This window comes from Cuculus canorus, chromosome 20, assembly GCF_017976375.1.
Source record: "Cuculus canorus isolate bCucCan1 chromosome 20, bCucCan1.pri, whole genome shotgun sequence".
Classification (NCBI taxonomy): Eukaryota; Metazoa; Chordata; class Aves; order Cuculiformes; family Cuculidae; genus Cuculus; species Cuculus canorus.
In genome coordinates, this window is record NC_071420.1 from 551,184 (window position 1) to 576,834 (window position 25,651).

Consider the following 25,651-nt stretch of genomic DNA (forward strand, 5'->3'; position numbering starts at 1 on the left):
AGACTGTAACAACCTCAATAGGCTAAATGCAATGGAATTAATGTCAAGGAGTGTAGGGCATGCAGCCCAGCAGACAGCTCACACCACGACACCAGGTTTTACGCCCGAGGATCCCACGAGTGAGTCAGTGCATTTCAGCCGTCAATTCAGCTTCAGACAACGTGCATCCAGGCACGAAAAAATCTGGTTATTGGCTGTCTGATTGCTTTGTCCCGCCTTCACTTTCTCGTCAATGTTTGTAATCTGGACACACAGGAATTTTGGAAAGGGTGGCTGATTGGGGGGGGGGGGGGGTTGTTATTACTGCATTTCTGAGTTTGACCTGACTCTTACAACTACAGACAGGAAGGGATGGGTTTACTGGCACAGCGCTGTAAATTTAACGCTCTCCTGAACTTTCATTTTCATCCTCAGATGATCATGAAATTTTCCACTGTGCCCTGACATCACTTGACAAGCAGCCTTGCACTGCCTACCTCAGGAGATTGCAATTGGTACATTGCACTTCTCATCCTAAACTGCTGGTTTTAATATGCCTTAAGTCTGCAGAAACTGAGAAGAGTCCAGCCAGTAGATCCGGGATCCTACTTGTCTTAAAGTGCTACAACCCAATTCCTTTTGTTTTGCTTTTGATAGTAAATTATTACACCATTTGATAAAGAACATTTCAAAATAGGGAAGAAGCCAGTGAAGAAGATGCTGCAGTTGATGGAAAATACATTAAAATTCTTAAAGGTGGGGTAAGCAGGCAAAAGGCTAAAGCAAAGAAGCAGTTTTGCCATATTGCAGAGTTTGAGGGAGTATTAAGACCTAGCAAATTTTCTTTGGGAAATGAAAATCCAAACTGGTGTAAAAGATGATTAATACTAGTCAATATGATGAGATATCTGGAAATGCCTTTTAAATGGTAGTTATTAGTGTTATCAATTGTATATTTCCTTGACAGGAACTACCAGAAACTTCCAATAGAAACAGTGAGTCTATGGAGGTTCCAGAGTATGAAGGCAGGAAGAACTGCTGAGGAGCTCTTTTGTTTCATTGTATAATCTTCATTTTAAGACATACAGCGTCTGGGGGTTGGCTTCCACAGACCAGCTTTTTTTGATAAGGGTGGCGTGTCATAAGCAAACAGTGTCCTTAGACTTATTTTTGCATTTCTTTCACCTTCTAAATGAAATATAGCAGATTGATAGATTTGTAGTCTTACATTTTTCTAGGAGTTACCAGTTTCATTTCTCATGTATCCGTTAGACATTTGAAGAAGTAAGGAGTAAGAAAGTGGAAATTCCAGTAATTCTCCAAGTATGACATACATACGCAGTTGTCACTGTTTCTGTTTTCATCCCTTAGTACAGAACATTTTCACCATTCTCCAATCAGAAGAGCTCTGAAAATAGGACCAACAGAATTAGGTTACTTATAACATTTAGAAAGTTCTGAGCATACAACTCCTGGATTCCTCACAGGCTTGCTCTGCCATTTCTGGTACGCTTGGTATTTAGTGTAGGGATTTGGCAACTATAGTGTATATTTTTTGCAGGTGACATTTTGGGATGAAAAGTGCAAAGCTAGCAGCAAACCAAGACTCGCAGATACTATCCCAGTGTGTTCTGGCACCCAGTTTATGACACAAACCCTCAGCATTGTCATTATTTAGGTATTTATTTACCTCTGAGTTAAAAAAGTACAGAGAGGCTTTTGTGTGGCTCAGTGCCGCATTGTACAAGGCACTGGATGCAGCACACACAAAAGGACAATACTTGTCTTGAAAAATAACATTTTAAGTATGTAACACACACAAAAGTGTTGCCAGGAATATTATGTCTCTTCTACAGTTAAGTGATAGCAAGCTGGAACATATGAATGAAGTCTCTCAACTGGTAGAGAAAATGGCACTTCAGATAGTGAATGAATGTTCTTGTTGGACCAAATGAGTTAAGCTGTTTGTACCATAAAACAGTCATGTGTGAAAGAAGTATGGAGCGTTTCACTAAAAAGCATGAGTCCATTTCCACAGTTCTAAATGGTCTTTGGTGATCTGACTCTATTTTAACTGATCATAGAATCATTGGATTGGAAAAGGCCTGTAAGATCACAAAATCCAAAGTCAGCCTAACACCACCAGTCTACTAAAACATGTTCCAAAGTGCCACGTCTGCATATTTGTTGAACACCTTCAGGAATGGAGACTCCACCACTTCCCTTATCTTAATCTCTGGTCTCGTCTGAAGTTGCTAGTCAGCTTTTTTGCTGTGAGTCCTGCTACCTAACACCAACTTGTCATTGTTTTCTGGGGGTTCAAAGATAGGTTAGATACAGCTGCTCTTGTTCATGGGGCAGAGAGATGGACCAGGTGCCATGGAGGTCCTTTCTAATCCTTTTTTAAAGGTTATCTGTTACTGGTACTTTACGGACCCAATTTCCTGTTTGGCCAGTGATGTTAATCCAACAGGGTAAAGCAGGAAGCAGAGTAAGTTTCCTCAGGAAAAGAGAATGCATAAAGAACAGAGCCTTTGGTTTGTAAATGCAGATGGAGTACCTCATCCTTATCACAGGAGGAGTGTGTGAAGTCTTAACAAATCTGCTAACATTCCATGTCTTTCTAGGAGCCAGCAGTGCTGTATTTTGAATTTGTGATGTCATATGAAACAATTCAGTAAGATCCTCATGGAGACGTCTCAGATTAGTTAGGAAAAGGGAGTTAGAAAAAAATCACTGGTAGTTTATGAAGAGCTGGGACAATTGAACATCATCTCTTTACGGTTACATGAACTTAGGAAAATCGACCCCTGTTAGCACCAGCTTTACCTCAGTATCATACTGCTTTGAAGACTCAGATTCCTCTTCTCAGAGGAGCGACCTTACAAACAGAGCTTGTTTTTTAAACGGTTTTGAGAATATAACTTCTTGAGCTAATGCAGAATATTGCAGTCAGATAAAGAATGTGACTTGATTTGAATGAAATTGCAGAAAGCTTATTATTGAGGCTACGGGCCATCACATTTTCAGAAACAAAATGTAACTCAAAATGACAGCATAGTCAGAATGCCATTGAATAGGTTAAGCATTCTGCTCTGAAAGGGCACCTCTTTCATCAAAGTTAATGCAAGACAAGCAACTAGTTTGTGCATTCTGATATGGCAGAGGCAGAAGTGGCTGTGCAAAAGTAGGAATCATGTGCGAAATTGGTTTTCTGATGGAGCAGCTTTCCAAGCAGTGTAGATTATTTGTAGACGAGTGCACAGTGAGCTTGTTTAGTTAATCTCTGACTCCACCTAAGGAATGAACGGAGCTGTCTTGTTATACAGACGGAGTTTTATTATCAATTTCAGTGAGTAAAAGAGCAGGTCCTGTTTGAAAAACTGGAGTGATTAAGCAGTTCTCTGAATGACTGTGCCTCAGCCAATACTTTAAACACTTCTCATGAGGAAATATGATGCTTCTCCTCTTCTGGTCATTCCAAATCTGATTTTTCATATCTACTCCCTATGTAGCCTTGCCTTGATTTCAGCGATCTCCAGGCATGGGGAAATAAGAAGGCTGAATAATAAAAGCATAGAAACCATTGGACATAATTGAATTAACCTAAATTTCTACTAAGATGTTCTCTTTTACGGTGCTAGGCATTAAGGTTCTTCAATCTCTGTAGAAAAAAATAGGTCATATTTAATAATAAAGTGAAAGATGCAAATAGAATTTTTAAACCCTGACAAAACAGCAAATGTGGAGAAGATTGTGATGTTGTTCTTTGAACTCTGACATCTATGTTAAGTTCAGGCCCTTTCAGTTTGACCCTTGAGATACCTAACACTGTAGTTACACTCAAGTAATTTCAGCTGTCTGTATGGTTTGGGAAGTGCTGTTGTGGATCAGAAGCAGGGCAGAAATACATAGCATGGCATTGGGTCACAGCTCACATGTAATTTCTGCCTGCTAATTGAATGTCTGGAATATTTGAAAGAGAGGGATGCCAAGTGATAATTCCAGTGGGAGGAAGGGCATCATGGAAAATAAATATATATATCTGAGCATGAAGACTCATGAGTGGTGAATGCAAACAGTGTGGGCTTGGTACAGTCAAGTAGGTGAGTGCTAAAACCACCAAAAGCTCAGGTCTGTTTCTCAAGAGATTCATCTGCAGCAACCCTGGATGGGATGTGTGCAGGTGTGTTCATACATGAACATGTGTACACACCTCTGGGAGTGCTTTATCCAAGGACTTAATGTTCATTTATAAATAAATAAACAAACTGGACACAGAATGAAGAAAATGCCTTGCTACCCAAGTTGGTCCAGTAAAACTGTGACAGATAGAAAGACAATGTGTGTTTCCTTGTTTGTCTTGCAGCTTTGTCCTTATTTCTGTAGCTCTTTGATCAGCACCTTTAAATCTTTCTCGTTATCATTGCAATGATTCTGACCTTGTAATAGTCAGCAGATTTAGGAATTCTCTTCAGTTTGAAAACAGTTCTAAACCGGTCACTGAATGAATCAGTCGGGCCAAAATCCTTGAGTGCCCTGCATACCGCAGCATTTCTGAGTCTGCAATTGCCTGGCGCACTTTGTGCCACCCACCGCCCTTGGCTCCAGGTTTGCCTGTGGCTTTCACACTGCAGGGAGCAACATGGTTTTATGATATGTATATATCTGAATGTTGTTTAAAACTGAAAATCAGCTCAATAATCTCATCTTCATCATCTAGTTGTCTTGGTGTTCCCGCATACGAGGTGGTGTAAATAGTTTATACGTCAGGGAGCTGCAGTTTCCTTCCAGTTTTTCTAGTGAGTTGGAAAAGCACAAAGGGGCAAACCTGTCAGGCAGCGCCAGATGGGATAGGGAGCTCTGGAGGGGAAGAAACTCTACAAGAAGTCTGCTGAGAAAGATCCTTTGAAATTTGATCAAAAATAAGGAAATTATTTATTTATGCTACACTTGAAATACCTGTCCCTAGTTATAATCCCCTGCTTAAATGCTGTACTGGTCCATATCCTGAAGCTCTGTGGTTCTGTAAAATTTCTTCTGAAGTTGCTTTGTGTCCTTCCACAGCTGCTGGTTTGATGTACAGGAGAATGGCCAGCAGCGATAAAACCTCTAAGAGTTGTTTTTTTGTTTGTTTTAGCATTACTTGCATGGTTGCAAAAACCACTCAGTGTGATGCACTGTGCCTGTTGCCGGGCACATGTGGAAACCAAGGTTGCAGCAGCTTGCGTGGGAAGGAGGGGATGCTGGTACCTTCAGGAACTTGGGTGCTCTCCCCTCTTGCGGTCCTTGTCATTATGTAATGCTGCAGCAGCACATCATTGCACGCCCTCTGCTTCAGAAAGAACTGCTGGAGGTGTTGGGATTCCCCTTTTGTCCACTGTCCATACGTCGCCTTGCTCTGCTGTTTTGCATACACGATCCTGGAGTATAAAATGCTTTTGCCTCATGGGAGGGATACAGAGCAGAAGAGATTAAAAGGAAGAGACTTTGACAGGGAAGAGCAGCTCCTGGCAGGTCTGGGAAACACTCTTCTAAACAGGGTAAGGCAGTGCTGTCCCTGAGTGCTCGCTCTGCTGTTCATGTACTGCAGCTCGCAAGTGAAGTAGTTTCATGGCAAACTTTTTTTTCCGTATTAGGAGCAAAGTGCTGGAGTTGGTTTCCTGCTTTATTCCCAAGCTGTCCTACTGCTCTGAAAACTTGATCCCTGTTTCGGCTGATCTAAAGGTTTGTACATGTAACAGGTAATAATGCAAAGGTTATTTAAAGAGCCCTGATGTGGAGAACATGAAAAGCAAGCAAGCTTTTACTCTGAATGCCAGTGAATGGGAAATGTGAGTCTTTCCTCTTCTCTCTTTTTCTTTTTTGTTCTTCTTTTTATACTTATTATTGGCTTTCCTCTAATTAGTTTTTCTTCTTTTTATTTTTTCTTCTTTTCCTTCTGTCTTCTGTTTATAATTCTTCTTTCTTTCTTTCTTTCTTTCTTTCTTTCTTTCTTTCTTTCTTTCTTTCTTTCTTTCTTTCTTTCTTTCTTTCTTTCTTTCTTTCTTTCTTTCTTTCTTCTCTCCCTTCTCTCCCTTCTCTCCCTTCCCTTCCCTTCCCTTCCCTTCCCTTCCCTTCCCTTCCCTTCCCTTCCCTTCCCTTCCCTTCCCTTCCCTTCCCTTCCCTTCCCTTCCCTTCCCTTCCCTTCCCTTCCCTTCCCTTCCCTTCCCTTCCCTTCCCTTCCCTTCCCTTCCCTTCCCTTCCCTTCCCTTCCCTTCCCTTCCCTTCCCTTCCCTTCCCTTCCCTTCCCTTCCCTTCCCTTCCCTTCCCTTCCCTTCCCTTCCCTTCCCTTCCCTTCCCTTCCCTTCCCTTCCCTTCCCTTCCCTCTTTTTCCCATTTTACAAAATTACATAGGCACACTGCAGCAATTTTATTGCATAATATTAAGATAATAGATTTGTTCCTATTTTTAACTTCAGAGAAATGCTTATTGCACACTGTTTCTTTTACTTGGAGTAACAAACAAGTCCTAACACCTTACAGTTTCTTCACAGATAAGAATAGATTTCTTGTGTGATCTTAGAGCAGACAGCATCTTGGGAGCACAGCAGCACACATTTTACTTTTACTGAAAAAAAGCAATTACAAAATTATATATAATTTACATCAGGAGTACGTGGCAATGTATTTTTTTTCTTTGTCTGAATTTTTTTTGAACCAACAATTTCTTATTTCTGTTATGAACCAGATTCAAACCCTGAGGCTCATTTTGATTTAGCTAGCAATTACTAGTTTGCTCTTTTTCTTCTCTCACACCTTTCTTAGTGCAAAAATCCATTTTAGGATCAGAAATTAGCAGAAAATGTATGGTAAAATGAATAGCATCAAGGTTTGTACATTCTTAGATAGATGCAGTGTGTCACATTCAAATATGTGCTATGTATATGTATCTTACAAAATACAGAATTCCATCTGTCTCTGGCAGATGAATACGTTGCAAAACATTTTACTTAATTTACAGACCGTTCTTCTCTTTCATTACTTTGTGAATTAACACAGCAGCATTTTACATGTCTTTTCCTAGCTAACATATAATGATGTGAATTAACAGGTTATTTAATAACTCTTAACAAACTTTTGAAAAACACAAAACTTGAAAAAAAACCCCAAGTAACAGGGCGTGTTTGTCATAGAAGTGAAGCGGCCATGTGGTTTCCTTAGAGACCAATACTTGGTGGTTTATGCAACCTGGGGGCATTCGAAATTCTCTTGCCGGGATTTTAGAACAAGGCATGGCTGCAGCATTGCAGTGACAAAGAGAACTGTTAGTTTTAGTGTCACTGCTCTTAAGAGTCAAAACATTTTCATTTTTAGAAACAGGATGTTAATTAGATCAGATCAGTTGGTCTGGTGAGTTTCTGAGCAGTTTTAAGGGGAGTTACCTTCTTAGTTAAAAACTGACCTTGTTGATGTTCTTGCCTCCTCAGAAGTGTTCCCACGTCACATAAAACAAGATTTCAGTGCTCTGAACTAAAATAATAAATAAAGCATACAAAATGTTGTGCCCGTGGCAGTTTGTATTCAAACCTCGTGCTGCAAAGAACCAGCCCTCTGAAGAGAAGGACATCAATAATAACGTGGCGAAAAATAAGAAGGTTGATGGGTAAGATCTTTGTCTTTTAATGGTTTTATAGTTTTTCTTTCATTTGAAAAGGGAAGACATTAAATGACAAGGGTTCTGGGGAAACTTATAGCATGTTTCCAAAGAGTAATATTAAATAAAAAAAGTTATCTCTGACGGTCACTGGGTGGTGCTGATTTGGGATGGAACATTTATGCTTTTGTGTCTAAGTTATACTATCAATGAGGAAAGAAATCATCTTCCTTTCTCTTTTATGCTTCTAAATTTATTTGGTGTCTTATAATGACTTCATATGTGCTAGGACTTAGGAGGCTTCTGTATGCTATAAAAATTAGTAAAGTGAATGTTAGTGCTCTAATTGAGTTGGTCAGGTAACAGTTGTGTGTTACAATTTATACAAGACATTATAAATTGCACATGCATATTCAATTTCTCACTTTTCAAGCTGTTAGTTATTTCAATTTTGTATTATATCCCATTTCTTTCTCTGGCCATTCCCTACCCTTTCCTGGCATTCCTCAAAGTAGTTTATGTTCAAAGCTGACTCATGGAAGTGGGTGCTCACATGCACTCTGCTAGCTAAAACACACCATTACCCTCTCCAGACTAAAAGTTTTGTTTGGAATTTGGTGTGTGGATGCCTCTTGGGTGTGTTTGAACATCTTCTGAAACCTGCTATCCAAATTAAAAAGTAGGGGTTGAGAAAGCAAGACTTACTGTAGAGAACAAAGCAAATTAATGTTAAAGTCTGTCATTTGCTTAGTGGGCTGGAGCTAGATGATATTTTCACACATTTCCTGAAGATGTCAACCTCTTTGTATAATTCCTCTTGTGTCTTTTCTGGCCAGATTGTAATTGTACAGATGTCCTTTACTTAGCTAACAGCAATGATAGGCAGCCTTTATCATTCCAGACCGTATCTGTTGTTTTCCTTCCTGCCCAGTGATCTGGAAAGAGTGATTGTAGCTTTATTACTGACTTCTAGTCCACTTCACCCCTCATGCTGCTGTGAAAGATTGCCTTATTGACTCAGTACATCTTTCAGAGACAGCTCTGAGCGTCTCCTTACTGATGATGCAGGTAAGACTAACACAAACTAAACACATTGTGTAATATTTAATTGTCTTTCTCTCTTTTAAAGCTTAGAAAATGAAGCCAATTTACATGATCTGAACAAGAAGCAGATTGAGATGCCACCTATCATAACCTCAGCAAAGGTCAGTGATGAGAAAGAGGTCTGTTTTAGCGTCATTGTTTGGTACTAACAGTTCACACAGGCTGTACTTACTGCTCAAAAGTTCTCGGACACCTAATGTGAGGACTGGCTGTGGTTACATGAGGTTAGGACTGCTTTGACATCTTTGGGTGAAAGATCTTTTCTGAGCAAAAAAGAACTGTGGTAAGACTAAAGGAAAAGAGGTGGCCCACTGGGATTGGAGTGTCTGATTCCTTTATTCACCTTTGAAAACCCAGCCTTTAGTAACAAACATATCCTTTCTCTAAAACTGTCTGGTTCACTGTTTTCCTGAGACTGTGACTGTTATTTTAAGAGGCCTTATTGAAATTAAAAAGATGCTTGCAGTGGCAGATATTGCTTGGCTATTACAAAAATACCCTTTTTTGCCCGTTTTATATCAAACTGTGGATTAGATCAGTAGTTTTGGTTTACTCAAATGTATAAACACATGTCAGAGTAGATCATGTTTGTATGTAGCTTCTTGAATTGAATCTGTAATGTTTTAATGATGAAATAAAATAAAAAATGGAACCTTAAGATATTTAATGGGTCTGAAGACACTATGTATTTTTATTTTTCCTCTGTCCAGAACCCTCACCCAAAAGGTGTCAAAGATTCAAACCAAATATCAAGATATCCAAGACATGTAAAAGTAAGAAACTTGGAAAGTGGATCCAGCTTTCTCGACACGCTACACCTGGGAGCAAAAGAGGTGAGATATGGAAACCTGAACAGTGATTTTTCGTAACTTTGAAAGACACAGAGTGCAACATTGTTTTTTGATGTTTTATTGTTTTTCAGGTTATCAACTGCCGGACTAAAGCCTGCCAAGGAGCACTCATGACCCCAAAGGGCCTGGTGAGAGGTACTAGAGATGGGCCAGTTCCACCAGCAGAGCTTTTACCTCAGGCAATAGACTTTATCAAGCAGTACTACAATTCTTTTAAAGAGTAAGCCAACTTCACCTTAATTTTTGGTAAAAAAAGTCCTTTACCTTACCTGCCTGTCTGTGAGACTCTAGGAGCATTTGGTTTCTTCGCAGCTATCGCTGATTATCCCGTTAAGTAGCATGCATTCAAAAAAAATAGTTAAGGGCTATTAGAAAAAGTAAATAAAACTATTCCTGCACTTCATATGCTATATCTGCCAATCCCAGGTCTTGGGAATACTGAAATGAACTCTGTACAGTGCATTCCTCAGCCCCATCCCTTCTGAGTGTGTTATACATTATAATACATTTATAATCAGCAGCTTGGTTAGGACTCTCTTACAGAAGGTTACCTTCTGTTTTCTTGATGTTGGGTGTTAATGGAATTAGATCCTACTCAGATCAGTTTTGGAGAAGTAATGTGGGAAATGCTTTTTTTTTTGTGTGCTGTTCCAAGTATGTTCTCTGTGTTCTTTTGTTCTCTGTTTTGACTCTCAAGGCTTTAGCCAAAGATTGGAAGGCCAGTCTCTTGCTTCTAAACCTTGCTCTGTACTATCACCAACATAAGCTTACTGAGCACGCTGAAAGGGATGCTCTGCTTCAGAAAAGAGATTTATGTTTTCACAAAAAGAGATCAGGCAGAGACATCTTGTTGCAGGAAAAGCTGGAACACCTGGTTGAGGTCCAAGGGTTTGCAGTGACAAAGTTTTCACATGACAAGCTTTCAAGTGAACAATTCAATGTTTGCTCATCGCATTATAAAACACTATCAGACTTTCAAAGGGACTCAGACACATAATGGCTGCTTCTTTAGACACTTTGAACTCTGCTACAAAGCTTTCTTCCCTCTGAAACTTTATGAAAGTCCCTGTCTTACACACAGGCTGTACTTGCTTGCCAGCATATTACATTTGCACAGCTTTGTGTTTCTGCTCATGGCTATTTGATCACATTGATTTACACTATCTTAACATGCTTGCCCTTGATCTTTCATCTTGTTGAAAATGTGAAGACTCTCAGACAGAGCAGGCTATTTTCATTCTCCCTGTAAGCCAACAAAACAATTTTTGTCTGTGCTGTGATTAATATTTCCTAATATTTTGACTTCCTTCTCTGTTATCAAACTGAAGAATTTTAGAGTTGGTTTCCCTGACAAAGGAATTGCTCAGCAGTTCCTTTTAGGAACGAAAACCCTACTTACTTTGCTGAGAAGAGAAGTGCCCCTTTTAGGAATAAAAATCCTAGTTACTTTGCTGAGAAGAGCAGTACCTCTGTGAAAATAATAGAACTTTGAGAGGACAGTCACTATAATCCTACTCTTGGGCTGAAGCTAGCCTGTTCTCTACTTTTCATTTGCTTATGATTTGACAATGTTTTCCATACTAGTCTCGAAAATCCACATTTAAACTGAAAACTTACACAGAAAGCTTGTGATCAATCCATAGATGTGTTGGGTGGTCAAAGGATGGTATCACTGCTTACATTTCTACTGTTAGTTTCTTCATTAGGCTGGTAAGCTATGCTTTGGGGGCAAAAGCGTGGTGCAGTAAAGAGGAGGCAAGGAGCAGATCGTGGTGACCTCTCACAGCCAAGGCACAGTGAAATTGCTGGGTTCATAAAGTAATGGGTAATTTGTAAAGGATAGAGCGTTTTATGTTGACCTGTTTTACATCCAGAGAGTATAGATTTATAGCAGGGACAGATTTCTCAGTGTTTATCCAGACTTGCCATATCTCAGCCTACATAGATGCTAATACCCTTTCTGGAAATCTGCCTGTGTCCTGGCAGATAAAATTAGCGGTGGAAGTAGAAGTCTTCTCATGCAAAACAATGCTGAAAAAATTTATGGCTTCAGCAGTGCTTGTGCTGTTCTTTACCCAGAACACAAGATGAAGGTCTGCAGTTTAAATCCATTCTAGGTAACGAAATTCTCATTGTTTCTTACCATGGCTGTTTCCTTTTCAAAAGGCCAAAAATAGAAGAACACCTGAACCGACTGGAAACAGTGACGAAGGAGATAGAAACAACAGGAACCTACCATCTGACAAAGGATGAACTGATCTTTGCTGCCAAACAGGCCTGGCGGAATGCACCTAGATGTATTGGGAGAATCCAGTGGTCTAATCTACAGGTAACCTGAGTCTAGATGTTGTGGGACAAGTAGTCATCTGCTGTAAGTCAGAAGAATGTCCTTGTCTTTGGAAAAATATGCCAGTTGCTTCAACTGAGGACTATCCCCTCCTGTAAATATTGTGAGATCAATGTCTTTTTTGTAGTTCTGTGCTTCGTAGTTGAATGAAAATGTCTAGAAGTGCTAGTGTTGGAAGCAACTCTGTTGTGAAACGTGCGCGTTTTAGTCCATGGAGGAGTGTTACATGTGAAAATTATGTGTATGAGAACAAAAAAAAAATTAACATTTCCCAGTAGAGCTGCATTTAAATCAAGAAATACTGATTTTTCATTTCACTTTCTTCCATAATCTTTCCTTTCCGTGACTGCATAGTAAAGATAATGAGCTTACATTACTGTTTCAAAATCAGATCTTTCTTTGTTTCTTTTGGAAATGTATAGGTATTTGATGCCCGTGATTGTAAAACAGCGAAGGAAATGTTTGAACATGTCTGTCGTCATATTCAGTATGCCACAAACAATGGAAATATAAGGTAGGCCTCTTTAGTTTTAATTTTAAGCAATGAAAATCACATTTAGATCGGGATTCAAAACTCTGCATGGACCTGAAATGGTCTATCTAAATATTTTGACAACTTGTCTCAGCTCTTTAATTCTCCTGGTACTTAAATGTTCCTCTCAAGTGTACCATCCACTGTTTTGAAATTTTATCACTTTCGTAACTGATGTTGCAAAATCTTTTGTAATTCCTGGGGAAAAGAGATGATTTGATAATTCAGGCAGGTGAGTAGAGAAGATGAATGATTTTTTCTATAGACGTTTATTTTAGAAATATAAAATAATTGCTGTTGGTAACAATTAGAATGTGGTTGAGTTGCTGCTGTGATGTAACAGGATTCAATTGGCTCTCTGGGCAGATCAGCCATCACCATCTTCCCTCAGAGAACGGATGGGAAACACGATTTCCGTATTTGGAACAGCCAGCTCATCCGATATGCGGGATATCAAATGCCAGATGGGTCTGTTGTAGGAGACCCTGCCAGTGTGGAGTTCACACAGGTACAGCCCCAACTACAGAATCAGAACTGCTTCTGTCCTGTCTAACCCATCTACCTGTCTTTATCTTTTTCTTGCATGTTTATGCAGTGGGAGGGAAGTGTGGCAGTAAGGAGTGAATGACGTGTTCTGCCATACAAATTCTTGGAGCAGGGGAAAGCAATAATTTCTTCCAACTCTGGTAGAAAATACTCCCCTCCATCTCAGAACAGTGTGAGCTAATGCTCCTCTTAAGCCAGGGACACAATCAGTACTTGAACAACATGTCTCGATGTTGTTTGAATAGGAAAGATAATCTTTATCACTTAGAATTTATCTTGGGATGGGGGAAAAAAACCTAAAAAAACCCTGTAATTTACTTACTTCACAGTTGTGCATTGAGCTTGGGTGGAAGCCGAAATATGGCCGCTTTGATGTAGTTCCACTTGTTCTCCAAGCAAACGGCCAGGACCCAGAAATGTTTGAATACCCGCCAGAAATTATCCTCGAAGTGCCAATGGAACATCCAAAGTAAGCACACAAGATTGAGATAATTGCATTTTTGCCTCTGCCTCACCTTGGCAGGTTATTAGCCTGTGCCTGTGGCAGTCATTTTATGAGTTCTTTGTTAGGATGAAATTACGGTAAATAGTCCTGAAAGACAAAAAACTTGTTAGAGCAATGAAATAAGGTTTAAATTAAGGAAGCTAAAGCCATTTTTCTTGGAAATATTTTTTCCCCTGATCTACATGTCAATTATATTTAAAAAATCATCATTTCTTATGCCAGTGTATAATGATACCCAGGAAGAATATGGCTGCACACAAAACAATATTTATTGACGTTCTGTCTGTTTTTTTCTTCATGTGTGCTTTGGGAGTGGCCTACAGATTGCAGATCTCTGTAATGCTGCTCTGCAGTTTCTTTAGCAGGCATTTCCAGTCACCATGTTGTAAATGAAAGCTGCTATTGGCTTTTACAGGCCATGCTCTGGAGGTCATTTCTCCAAGAGTTAGCACTCTTTATCTTCCTGGACTTTACTGCTTATCGCCTAAAGCAGGAAAAGACATGTCAAATAATAAATAAAAATGCTTGTTTAACAGGTATGAATGGTTTAAGGAGTTGGATCTGAAGTGGTATGCGCTGCCTGCTGTGGCTAACATGCTTCTTGAGGTGGGAGGCCTGGAATTTACCGGGTGTCCTTTCAATGGCTGGTACATGGGGACAGAGATAGGTGTGCGAGACTTCTGTGATGTACAGCGATACAACATCCTGAAGGTAACCTGCTGTGTTGATCTGAGAAGGGAATGAACCTGGTGAAGGGATGTTTTTGAAAGAGAGATGCTAACAGTCTTTGCTGCCATGGGTGTTGCATTTATATCACACTGGCACTTCAGCGCTCATCTGACACAATATCCTGGCTGTTGTGGGACATCTTGAATTTCTGCCAAGATTACAACTGCCAGACTGTGTGACTGTTGTTCTGACTGTCTGTGTTCCAAATACCTGGATAGACAGCTTCTGCAACTGTAAAAGAAAAATACTGCCCAAAGGGAATTCTTCCCTGGTTTTACCCCGAGTCCTGCTGATTTGTGACTTTTGGTCTCAGACCGTACATTTCTCAGAGGTATATTTATGTCAGTTCCAGTCTACTCTTGACAAGGCAGTGCAGTCCTGGTGATTAGCTGCAAGTCTTGGTTACCTGACCAGTACAAAGTAATAGCTATGACTGATAACCAAATACTGCCACTTTTTAAACTATTTAGTCTAGGAGAGAACCGCGCCCTGCTTTACCAAGCTGAAATAGCCTCGAGAACCAGAACTCCATAACACAAATTTACATCTAATGCCAAGTGTTTCTGCTCCCATCACTTTTCCCAGCATAAGACTGATTCCTCCCCCTTCACAGTACTCTTTCCTGCATATTAATGTGGTGAAGTGGAGATATCGTGAGGTCTAAGTCCCACATAGTAAATTTGCTTTTCCCCTTTCTCTCTCTTTTTCACTTGTAGGAGGTAGGAAGAAGAATGGGACTGGAAACAAACAAACTTTCATCGTTATGGAAAGACCGAGCTGTTGTAGAGATAAACGTGGCTGTGCTTTATAGCTTCCAAGTAAGTCAACAGGTGTGGTATCTGGAGAGACACTGAATACTGCTAATAGTTTTACATAAATACAGTGCCACTGGACCGATGCTCAGTGGAGATTATCAGTGTGATTGCAATAGAATTATTCTTGATTTACACTTGGGAAGGCAAAGGAATACGAATTTCCTGTTGTTGGCAGAAAAAAATCTCAGGTGAATGCAGAAGGGAGAGAAAAAGAAAAGGAAGTTAAAGGCAAAATTGTTCATCCTTTTAACACGTGTCTAGGTGTCAACATCTATGTAAAGCCACTTTTATGTACAAGTTTATTTATTATATCATAACAATATTGAAGATAATCAACAATGAATCAGACACTTTTCAGCATGCACTGCCAGTGCTGGAGAGGAATTAAAAAAAGGATATAAGAGTCTTTAATCAAATCCCCACCTCGATTTATATCTGTATAGAAGTTGCTGACCATAATTATTTCCCAGCACTGTATAAAGTCTTTGAAATATTAACCAAAGCAAAGGGATTACTGTAACTACATCAGGAAGAAGAGCAGAATGGGCTTTTTAATGTATGTCTGCCTTTTTGCAATTATTCTAGAAACAGAACGTGACTATCATGGATCACCACTCAGCTGCTGAGTCCTTCATGAAATACATGCAGAACGAGTATCGTGTGCGAGGAGGCTGCCCGGCTGACTGGGTGTGGATTGTACCTCCTATGTCAGGGAGCATCACTCCAGTGTTCCACCAGGAGATGTTGAACTACGTCCTCACTCCTTTCTATTACTACCAGGTACACGTTATCCAAAAAAATATGGTTCTAGTAGACAATTTCAGCAGTGCATATGATAATATGGGACCCAGAGATGTGGGAAGGAAAAGTCCTGGTTAATGAAAGTTCACCAGAGAGATTCATAAATAGCATGCAGTGTCTATTATACTGAGAAAGGTTATTTTAGTTTTGTAGAATTCTCAGGCTGTGAGTAAAATGCAATTTGACGCTATAGAGTCTGATCCTATATTTGCACACAGTGTATTTAGAGATTCTAATATATATAGATTCTATTCAATGTGACCCTTTCAAAGAGATACAAGTTATGTATTTATTATCATACATTTCTTACCTGATGCTTTTTATTTTAAAGGTGGATGCATGGAAAACACATATCTGGCATGATGAGATGCGGAGGCCAAAGAAAAAAGAAATAAAGTTTAGCATCTTGGCAAAGTAAGTCTTTTAAATAAGGCTTTTTTTGCTTTTGTCCAACTGTTCTGTTCATGTGCTATTTCTGTTCCACAGTTTTTTTTAATAATTATTACAGTAGGACCATTTAAATTGGGTCATAGACTTACCTGTCCACAGTCAGGTAATATTCATAGCTAAGATTTTTATTCAGAGCTATATGAATAAAATTGTGTTGTAGATGCTCCATCCCTGGAGGTGTTCAAGGCCAGGTTGGATGGGGGGCCTTGCACAGCCTGATCTAGTGGGATGTCTCTGCCCATGGCAGGGGGGTTGGAACTGCATGGTCTTTAAGGTCCCTTCCAACCCAAACCACTCTATGATTGTATGATATTAAAAATTATATGTGATTTTTTTTCCTCAGGGCTGCACTCTTTGCATCTTCACTCATGCGACTAACAATGGCAACCAGGTCCAAAGTTACTGTAATATATGCAACAGAGACTGGGAAATCGGAAACGCTAGCCAACAATCTGTGCAGCTTGTTCAACTGTGCCTTCAACACTAAGGCAAGAAAGTAGAAATCATCTACCTGAAATGTAGAAAGAAGTCTGGCTAGTTTTATCAGCTTCTGCAAGCTTTTCCAGTCTCTAAACCTATGTTTTAAATGCCAGTAAATCTAAATTGGACTAGAGCTTCGATTTTGTATTCATTTAGCATAATGCCTTGTAAATATCTCTGACAAGCACAGAGATATTATCTAATGCTAGTTCTTGCATCTGCTAGCCATTTCTCATGAGCTTTATACCTTCCAGATTCTGTGCATGGATGAATACAACATCTCTGACCTGGAAAAAGAAACACTCCTTTTAGTGGTTACTAGCACTTTCGGAAATGGAGATTCTCCAAATAACGGAAAGGTAACATTCACCTCAGAAGGAGATATGAGGCTCAGCTCAAAGGCTGAGACCAAAGACAACCCTTTCATATATCCCTTGTACTTGAGTAAGATATGGATTGAGGTCTCACTCTTATTTTAAATTGGAGTGTTTTTCTAACCTTAAGTATCTTATGAATTTTTATACAGACCTTGAAGAACTCCTTGCTCACCTTGAAACTGTTGAGAAAAAAAATTAGGTAAAAATGTTTTGTTGTTTGTTTTGCATGGGATGAATCCTTTTGGATTTCATTTAGCATAACATAATGATCTTATTATTATTTCCTTCTGCAGATATGCTGTGTTTGGTTTGGGGTCCAGCATGTATCCAGAGTTCTGTGCCTTTGCTCATACCATTGACCAAAAACTGGCCCAACTAGGGGCTTCTCGGCTCACTCCGGTGGGTGAAGGAGATGAACTCAATGGGCAAGAAGAAGCCTTCCGCACATGGGCAGTCAGTGCCTTCAAGGTGACTGCATGAATAGTTAGCTCATATTTCAGTTTGTTCTTTCATTCATTTTATTTCGGTATTCACTAGCATCCCATAAAAATAGTGAAAAATGGAGGAAAATAAAGATCTGGATTTATATCTGAATTTCAAACTGCCCTCTCATCTACTGCTTGCCTAACTTGAAGAGAGAACTGGGCCCCTTTTCTGCTTTTGTTTAATATTCACATAGGTTCATAAAACCTTTTGGATAGGGGGATGCACAGTACAAACAAGGGTGTATCAAACATCAGAATTTTTCAAAACACATAATTTTTTACCTATACTGTTATAAAAGTTGGACCTTACTGAACTCACTGGACCCCTTTAACATCACTGAACTCCATGGGATCAATAAACAGTAGCAATCTGTGAAAATGATATGTCCCCATGGGGGTTGTGGCAGTGCTAAGAATATTGGGTTTACCATTAGCAGCCTTTTTGTCTTTTTTTTTTTTTTTTTTTCCCAGACTGCCTGTGATATTTTTAACATCTGCGGGAAAAACAGTATTCAGTTGCCTGGGATTTATACCTCTGAGGAAAGCTGGGATCCTAAGAATTACCGGATAGTGCACGACACTCAAACCATGGACTTGCCTAAAGGTATTACCTCCCACCTCCCACTTCCTCTGTCCACTTTGTTTCAGGTAGAGATAATAACCTTTGCAGTTCAGACCGAGAGTAATATTGGTCCTGCTAGATGATAGAATTCATATAATAAAGTACAGTGGTGAGAGAAAAAAAGGGGTTGGTTTACAAGACAGAAATCGTTATCTTTTCCTGTGCAATAACAGCAGAACATGAGAACTAACACATATTTTGACAGTCCCAGAAGAACAGAAGCTGAGATGAACTACTTTTAGTCAGGGAAGGCATGCAGATAGGACACATAACTGACTAAAAGTATATCGCATTCTAGGGCAAGCATGGTTCAGTCTTTTCTGCATATTATGTGTGGACATTTTAAGCAAACCTAATCGCAAAATTGTCATGAGTCATGTCCTCTTTTCTCAACAGCACTTGCAAAACTTCATGCTAAGGATATCATTCCCTTGAAGCTGAAGTTCAGACAGAACCTGCAAAGTTTAAAATCAAGGTACAATACCTCATTCTTTTCAATATTAAAATACTACATTTTACTATAATCTTAAACAGCTGAAATGCCTGATTATAAACTTCTTCTCTCCAGAATTATTAAGAAATATATATGAATTGTGTGCCATTTTTAATAGAAGTAAATCATTATCACAAGACCACAACAATGCGTACAGTCTTAGTTCTGATATAGATAGGAATGACTTCCCAGAGAGTCTCTGGGAGCGCAGAGGAGGAAATAACTTTGTGATACAGCCCTTTGATCCCTAATAAATGTGGAAGGTCAGATGTATGGTCCCTCTGCCTTGCTTTGTATGCTACATGCCAGGCAAATGTTTACTTCATTTAGGGGAAAAATTGCCCCTTGGTGGAAAAAGAAACAAAAGGCAAAGCTATAGTGCAAGAAGCTGCTGCATTCAGTTGTACTGCAGAGCAAGCTGAGACAATGCAGTACACACAGACATACAAAAGTATAATCAGTGCTAACAGCTGTCTTGGGAATAGCATCCGTGAATGACTCTTCAACACCCTGCAGTAGATCTTTCTCATCCCTGTTCTAAATACAGTCATCTTACAGGAAGTCCCCTGAGCTAGTTTAAGGTGTGAGCTGTTTGGTTTACAGGAGAGCTGCGCTTCCTTTCACTGGCTGAGTGCAGGCACATTTATTCTAAACTAGACAGATCAGGCATCGGTTCAGTGTCCTATTGGTTTTGATATAAGTACTTCACATATCTGGCTATTATTTGTTTAAGTCTCCGTGAAGTACTAAGCTGGTATAATAATTTGGTAATGAACACCAGCAAGCCTTTGCCAACTGTCATTTTGGATTTACTTGTGTGCAATTCAAGGGAAATCCTGTCGACGTAACCAAGATCTATCTGATCTTTTCTTTTCCTATATCTAGTCGTGTTACCATTCTACTTAAGCTTTCCTGTGAGACTAATCAGGAAGTGCACTACCTGCCTGGAGAACACATCGGGATTTTCCCAGGCAACCAGCCAGAACTAGTCTATGGCCTCATTGCGCGTGTCAAGGATGCTCCTCCAGCTGATCAGACTATCAGACTTGAAACCTGCGCTGATGGTAATTTGGTTCTCCTTAGGCAAAACAACCGAGGTGTTTGACTGATTTCTCTAAAATTCCTGAGAATTTTTATATGCTGGATTTGATTCTCTTATCCTTTTCTTAAGTTTCAGTAGGATTTTGTTGATGCTTTTAGTCATTCTTATAGTTCTTGGTTCTGATTTTGAATACTCTGGCAGTCCATGGTAACTTCACCAGTGTTCAGAGTCATGCCAGGTTGAGACTGCTTGAAATTCTATCACTAAATTTGCCATGGAATACAATTAAATTAATCAACAGATTTTGCTTATTGTTGCTATGTATCAGAGTCCTAAAATAGATGTATATGTTGTGACCATCTTTTCCATCTTGGTAGGGACTATCTGCTAACTCATAGTGTTCTGACACATGGAAAGATTATTTCCTCAGATGAAAGACTTTCATTTTAAAGTGGTGTTTTGTTATCATGCAATTCTCTGCATCAGATCCTCCCCTGGCAAAACGCTTGCACCCTCACATTTTTTCTGAGGGGTCCCTTTGGTCTAGACCTGCAGCCTGAAGTCCTATTTTGAAGGACACTGAGTTTTGCAAAGCTCTGCAGCTGTCAAATACCATGGGAATTAACAAGTGTTCTTTTATTTCCCTCATTTCCAGGTGGCTATTGGACAAGTGACAAAAAGATTCCAGCCTGCACACTCCCTGAGGCTTTGACATACTTGCTTGATATCACTACCCCACCCTCCCAACAGCTGCTGAAAAAACTTTCCCAGCTGGTAACAATGGAAGGAGACAAACAGAGACTGGAAGTTTTATGTCAGGTGAGCATTAGGGCAAGGTTTATGTTAGTGCTGTGTACTGGACCAGCTGATGCCCTGGTGATAAATTGTGTAGCAGAAGCTTAAGAAATTTTTGTAGTGATGGTGCTTGATTTTTTGTCCCTGTTACACATTCTTTGTGCTGGTAAAACCAACCACAGTGAGAGAAAGGGTGGCCTTGTGGCTCAACTTGGTCGTGGGAATCAAAAGATTTCTTCAGCTCTGATATTTCCTGTGTGGTTCTGGGTGGGTCACTTTGCCTGCCTATTTCTCTTGCCTGCCTCATGGTGGTTTCTGATGATACACCCTTAAAAGATCTTACAGTTTGCAGGTGGAGGAACTGGGGGGGAGCGGGTAGGTGCTTTTGTTAGAGAATTTGATACGGTGAGAGTGGGAGGGATGTCACTTTTAGTAACTAACGACTCACAGGGATGATAAGTGCTTGCTTCTCCTGCAGGGTTCAGTAAAGCTTAGCAGATATCAGGACCTGAGCCCATGCAGTTTTGTGTGTATCCTAAAGCAGAGGCTGGGAAGCAGATCCTACTTCAGTTTCTACATCCTCACTAGAGTGTGGATGTCTGAGGAAACTATAGTGGATGTTCTGTACTTCTGTTTTCAAAAATTAAACAATTTCTCAGGAAACCCCAGTACTGGTCTAGTCAAAGTATTGAGAATTCTCTGCTAGTTTGCATGCATGTATAATGGAATGTGAAGCAGAAATCTTAAAAATAAGTGATGCTTCAAATATCCCTTTGCTCCCGAACTCAGCGTAACCTGGTAACATTGTGATGGGGGCCTTTGGCTTTTAGAGCACAGAAGAATACAATAAATGGAAGTTCTACAACAGCCCGAATATCCTGGAGGTCCTGGAGGAGTTTCCTTCTGCTGAGGTCTCAACAGTGTTCTTACTGACTCAGCTGCCACTTCTGAAACCCAGGTACTATTCTGTCAGCTCCTCCTGTGACATGACACCCAAAGAGATCCATCTGACAGTTGCCGTTGTAAACTACAGGACAAGAGGTAAGGAATTATTGTTTTAATTTCTCTCCTAATTAAATGATATATAGGCTGCGTTGTGGTTCAGGAAAAAAAGGTCTGCTGTATGGCATGAAGCACATCTGTAAGAAGAAGTTTGTACTGTGATATGTGCCGAGTAGTGTACTGCGGTGCATGTATTCGTACTGTGCTGCTAGAAGCCTGCGTCATCATCAGTGTACCCTTGTTTTATAAATCATTACCAGACATACACTTACTTAAAAACCATAATTTTAAGTATAAACTCTGATTTTTAAGAAACAGAACACTTTCGAATACTGACCGAGGTGTTTTCCTTTGCTCTGATTAGATGGACAAGGGCCTTTACACTGTGGAGTTTGCAGCACATGGCTGAATACAATAGCTCTCAATGGAACAGTTCCATGCTTTATACGCAGGTGAGTATGTGACAGAGAAAAAAGACAAGAAATAACCCAAAACATAGCAGTTCTTAGTTCAGCTTCTTCAGTGTTATTTTTTGCTGTTTGCATATGATTTTCAAGAGACTGGTGAGTCCAAGTTGGAGTATCTGAGTCTGAAAGAGAGGGAGCTCCCAGTCTCCTGGAGATGAGACGCTTTGCCACGTCTTATATTGAGTAAAGTCACAAATCATTAGAAAATTCAGAAAGAACTCTATTCGTGTGACACCATCCCCATAAGCATGTCCACTGTAGGGCAAGGAAAGCTAAGGAAACAAGTCAAGCCCCATTACTGTTTACAAAATGGTAACTTGGGCTGAGCTGCTCAAAATCTTTCAGGAAACTGACACAGAGATGTAGTTCATTGACTAATTACCCAATTAACATATTTTTTCATTTCAGAGCTAATGAATTCCACCTCCCAAAGGACTCAACCAAGCCATGCATTCTGATTGGCCCAGGAACGGGAATTGCTCCCTTTAGGAGTTTCTGGCTGCAGCGTCTCTATGACTTGGAAAAAAAAGGTACTCATGGGGATTGCCCCAAGGTGGAGGCCATAGCTCGTCCAGCGGCAGACCACATCCCTAGTCCTACAAAATCTCTACAGATGGAGGCACCAGAAACATTACCTAAGTGGACTGCATAGAGATTTCTCATCCCAATGCTGATTGAACCCTGCACTGAAACAGCCAATCCATCCCACCTGAGACCAGTCCAGTGGCCTAGAGGTCTTTGGTCACTTGGAGGGAGCAGCTGGTGTGTCCCTGCGATTGCTGTATGTTCAGTGGCTGAACACAGCCACGACATGGAGAGGAGATACTTTGGCCTGCCTGCATCAGCCCTTTGGGCAACCTCATCGAGAGGTGATTCCACATAGTTCTCCAAGGACTTGGGGAGGTTCAGTCCTACTGCAAGACCCTGAAATCACCGGCTGTCACAGGCAGACACACACAGTCTCCTTCTCAGGTGTTTATTGAGAAAGGCTAATGAGAAAATATCTGTGCAGGCAGCTGTACGCAGCTGGTTACTGTGGGAACAGGGCCCTTGTGGGAATAGTCGTATGGGTTAATAGGCCTTACCTGGAAAGACAAAACCTTTCCAATGTTGGTTTCAGGGATCAAAGGTGGTGACATGACGTTATTGTTTGGCTGCCGGCAGCCAGACATGGATCACATCTACAAAGAAGAAACTGAGGAAATGAAGAGGAAGGGGGTCCTGAAAGATGTCTATACAGCTTACTCCAGGCAACCTGGCCAAGCTAAAGTAAGGCTGGCTCCTTTGTTCCTGATGGGTTGGCTCCTTTCAGAATGATCCCTGGAGTTAAGATTTGGCCTCTGTTTAACAATGTTATTTAGAAGAATATTAACATTTTACTTCAGTGTATTGTGAACAAGTGACAAAGGGCCCCGCTATTTCAAAGTAAGGGAGAATCTCACTGTGCACTTGGGTAAGAACAAGCTATTTAAATATAAAACCTTCACTGCCGTGCAGAGAGTCATAATAGATGTATAATCAAAACTTCAAGAGCAAACAGCCTTTGAAACTAGAAGCTGGAGCTTTTTCAGAAGCCTTAAACTTTGCAGGATTTGATTAGGCCATGAGTTAGAAATGAGTTCACTCTGGCTGTTTGTCTCCATGTCAATGACACAGGGACCATGGAAATTAATTTTGCTTAGGTGAAATCTTGACTGGAGAAAACAGCAGCATTTAAGCTGTCCTCTTTTTAGCTATGCTGCTCTCCTGGCAAGCTAGGGGACTTTAAAATTGTAGCTGAAAAAGAAGAGTCTTAGTCTGCTATAGGTTAATAAGAAGGCGGGTCTGGCTTCCAAATCTGAGGCTTGTAAAGAGCATTAAGACATTTTTCTTCTCCTTTACTGTGGTGCAAGACAACTAGAATAGATAGTGTATTTAGAACCTTACTACAGAGACCCCATTAAATTTGGAAAAGGCAGTAGCAAAAGTAGCGTTTAAGAAACACTGTCTAATAATCTTTTTTCTGTCTCTAAGGTCTACGTTCAAGACATTCTTCAAAGCAAGTTGGAGTTCAAAGTGTGCAGCCTCTTGCATAGGGAGGAAGGACACCTGTATGTCTGTGGAGACGTACGCATGGCCAAGGATGTTGCTCAGACATTGAAAGGAATACTAGCAAAAAACCTCAAACTCAGTGAGCAGCAGGCGGAGGAGTATTTCTTCCAGCTAAAGGTACGCTATGATATGTAAGGCATTATTTCCAGTCAAGCAGTGTTCCAGGAGGGACTACAGAAGTCTTTCCGAGTCACACTTAAGGACTTGCGGGCTGCCATGAGCTGCTTTCCAGCAGAATGCACAAGGAAAAAAGTTTTAAGTGATGGGCTTAATCCACCCACTATGATCTAAAATGCATTATTCCTGTTTGATTAGGGTGTCAGAGTGCCACGTGATTTTCTTCTCTCACCGTTTTCTCCAGTGTTTCCGTTTGGGTCCTTTATGTTACCTTTACAGTGTGTCTGAAATGTCAGGAGTTTGAGGCATCATTGCACCAATGGAGGAAAGCGAGTTTCAGAAATTAGTAGGCCCATCATGGGACACAGTGCCTGGGTCTGCTGGCTTTTTCAGACCCTTTTGTTATGAGAACTTGTCCTGGAGCACATATATCTGGGATTCTGATACATTCCTTTTATTGGCAGTAAGAAAAGTCCGCTATCATTGAACGAGTTTTACAAATGCAAAAGGCCCCTTAGTTCCTTACCTATTACACAAGGAGGAGCTAGCAGTATTTAATTTGCATCTCTGGTTTCCTTCCTTTTCTTGCAGAGCCAAAAGCGATACCATGAGGATATATTTGGGGCTGTATTCCCACATGAAGTCAAAAACGGTATACGAACTTTGCAGCCTACCAGTCCAAGAACAAATCAACTCATGTTTTAGACAAAGCTTGCACTTTTGTTGTATTGAAATACTGGGGGCTCTTTCTTATACATGTTAAATCAGACACGTGTCTGATTGTAGGATTTGACTTTTAAACCTCGGCCTTAATTAAGAAAAATATTAAATTTAACTTGTGCTATTTATTCTGAGACTTCTTATAATAGATTATCTTAATAGCAAATATGCAAATTATTTTTTTAATGCTGTCTATGCTAGTATAAATCTGCTATTTTTTTGTAAATACAGGGAAGATGTAGAGGAGTTTTTTACTGTGTAAGCTAGAACTGAAATCTTGTTTGAAATGTATTGTTTATCTTTGTGAATTTATTTATATCAGACTGTTTTACTGTGCCTATTAACTTCACTTTAAAGCAAGTAAATGGATGATTGTGTCACTTGGAAACGTCTAGTCACACGCCTTGTTGAATCTGAGGCAATATTTCCAAATGGGATAACAATATAATAGCCCATAAGTGGAAATTCCTGCTGCATGCACTTTAAATGTGTATCCGTGGGGAGGTAGTAGGTTTGAACTCTGCTTTGTGTGAATCAGGTACTTGAACCTGAGTTGTTGTTACAGAGCTTGTGGCAGTAAGGTTCAGAAAATTCAAAAGCACTTTGTACATTTGAATGCTGTGCTCTGATTTACTTGATTTGTTTGTAATAAAGGATGCCTTTAT

The 25,651-nt window shown here is 40.1% G+C and overlaps 1 protein-coding gene across 3 annotated transcripts; it reads left to right on the forward strand.

Annotated features, from left to right (window-relative positions):
* The first annotated feature begins 329 nt into the window (after positions 1 to 329).
* NOS2 (nitric oxide synthase 2) lies at positions 330 to 25,651 on the forward strand. Of its 3 annotated transcripts, XM_054085338.1 has the most exons (28): positions 5,120 to 5,522; positions 5,619 to 5,706; positions 7,449 to 7,624; positions 8,745 to 8,820; positions 9,430 to 9,552; positions 9,642 to 9,790; positions 11,737 to 11,899; positions 12,340 to 12,431; positions 12,816 to 12,957; positions 13,325 to 13,464; positions 14,037 to 14,211; positions 14,946 to 15,047; positions 15,630 to 15,824; positions 16,177 to 16,259; positions 16,639 to 16,783; positions 17,030 to 17,134; positions 17,302 to 17,351; positions 17,446 to 17,620; positions 18,109 to 18,241; positions 18,656 to 18,734; positions 19,638 to 19,816; positions 20,450 to 20,613; positions 21,420 to 21,630; positions 21,956 to 22,043; positions 22,467 to 22,588; positions 23,179 to 23,327; positions 24,072 to 24,266; positions 24,858 to 25,651. In XM_054085338.1, the coding sequence occupies exons 3-28, from the start codon at positions 7,518 to 7,520 to the stop codon at positions 24,969 to 24,971; spliced, it is 3,456 nt and encodes a 1,151-aa protein (XP_053941313.1). In that variant the 5' UTR covers positions 5,120 to 5,522; positions 5,619 to 5,706; positions 7,449 to 7,517; the 3' UTR covers positions 24,972 to 25,651. The 3 variants fall into 3 exon arrangements, with proteins under 3 accessions (XP_053941314.1, XP_053941313.1, XP_053941315.1); XM_054085339.1 differs by having other exon boundaries at positions 330 to 5,706; XM_054085340.1 differs by lacking the exons at positions 24,072 to 24,266; positions 24,858 to 25,651 and having other exon boundaries at positions 5,120 to 5,706; positions 22,467 to 22,587; positions 23,177 to 23,323.

Excerpts from the sequence above, each read along its gene's own strand:
- NOS2 (XM_054085339.1), top strand. The coding sequence starts at position 7,518 with ATGTTGTGCCCGTGGCAGTTTGTATTCAAACCTCGTGCTGCAAAGAAC. Across the intron at positions 9,791-11,736 it reads TACTACAATTCTTTTAAAGA|GCCAAAAATAGAAGAACACC; the intron begins GTAAGCCAACTT and ends CCTTTTCAAAAG. Across the intron at positions 12,432-12,815 it reads ACAAACAATGGAAATATAAG|ATCAGCCATCACCATCTTCC; the intron begins GTAGGCCTCTTT and ends CTCTCTGGGCAG.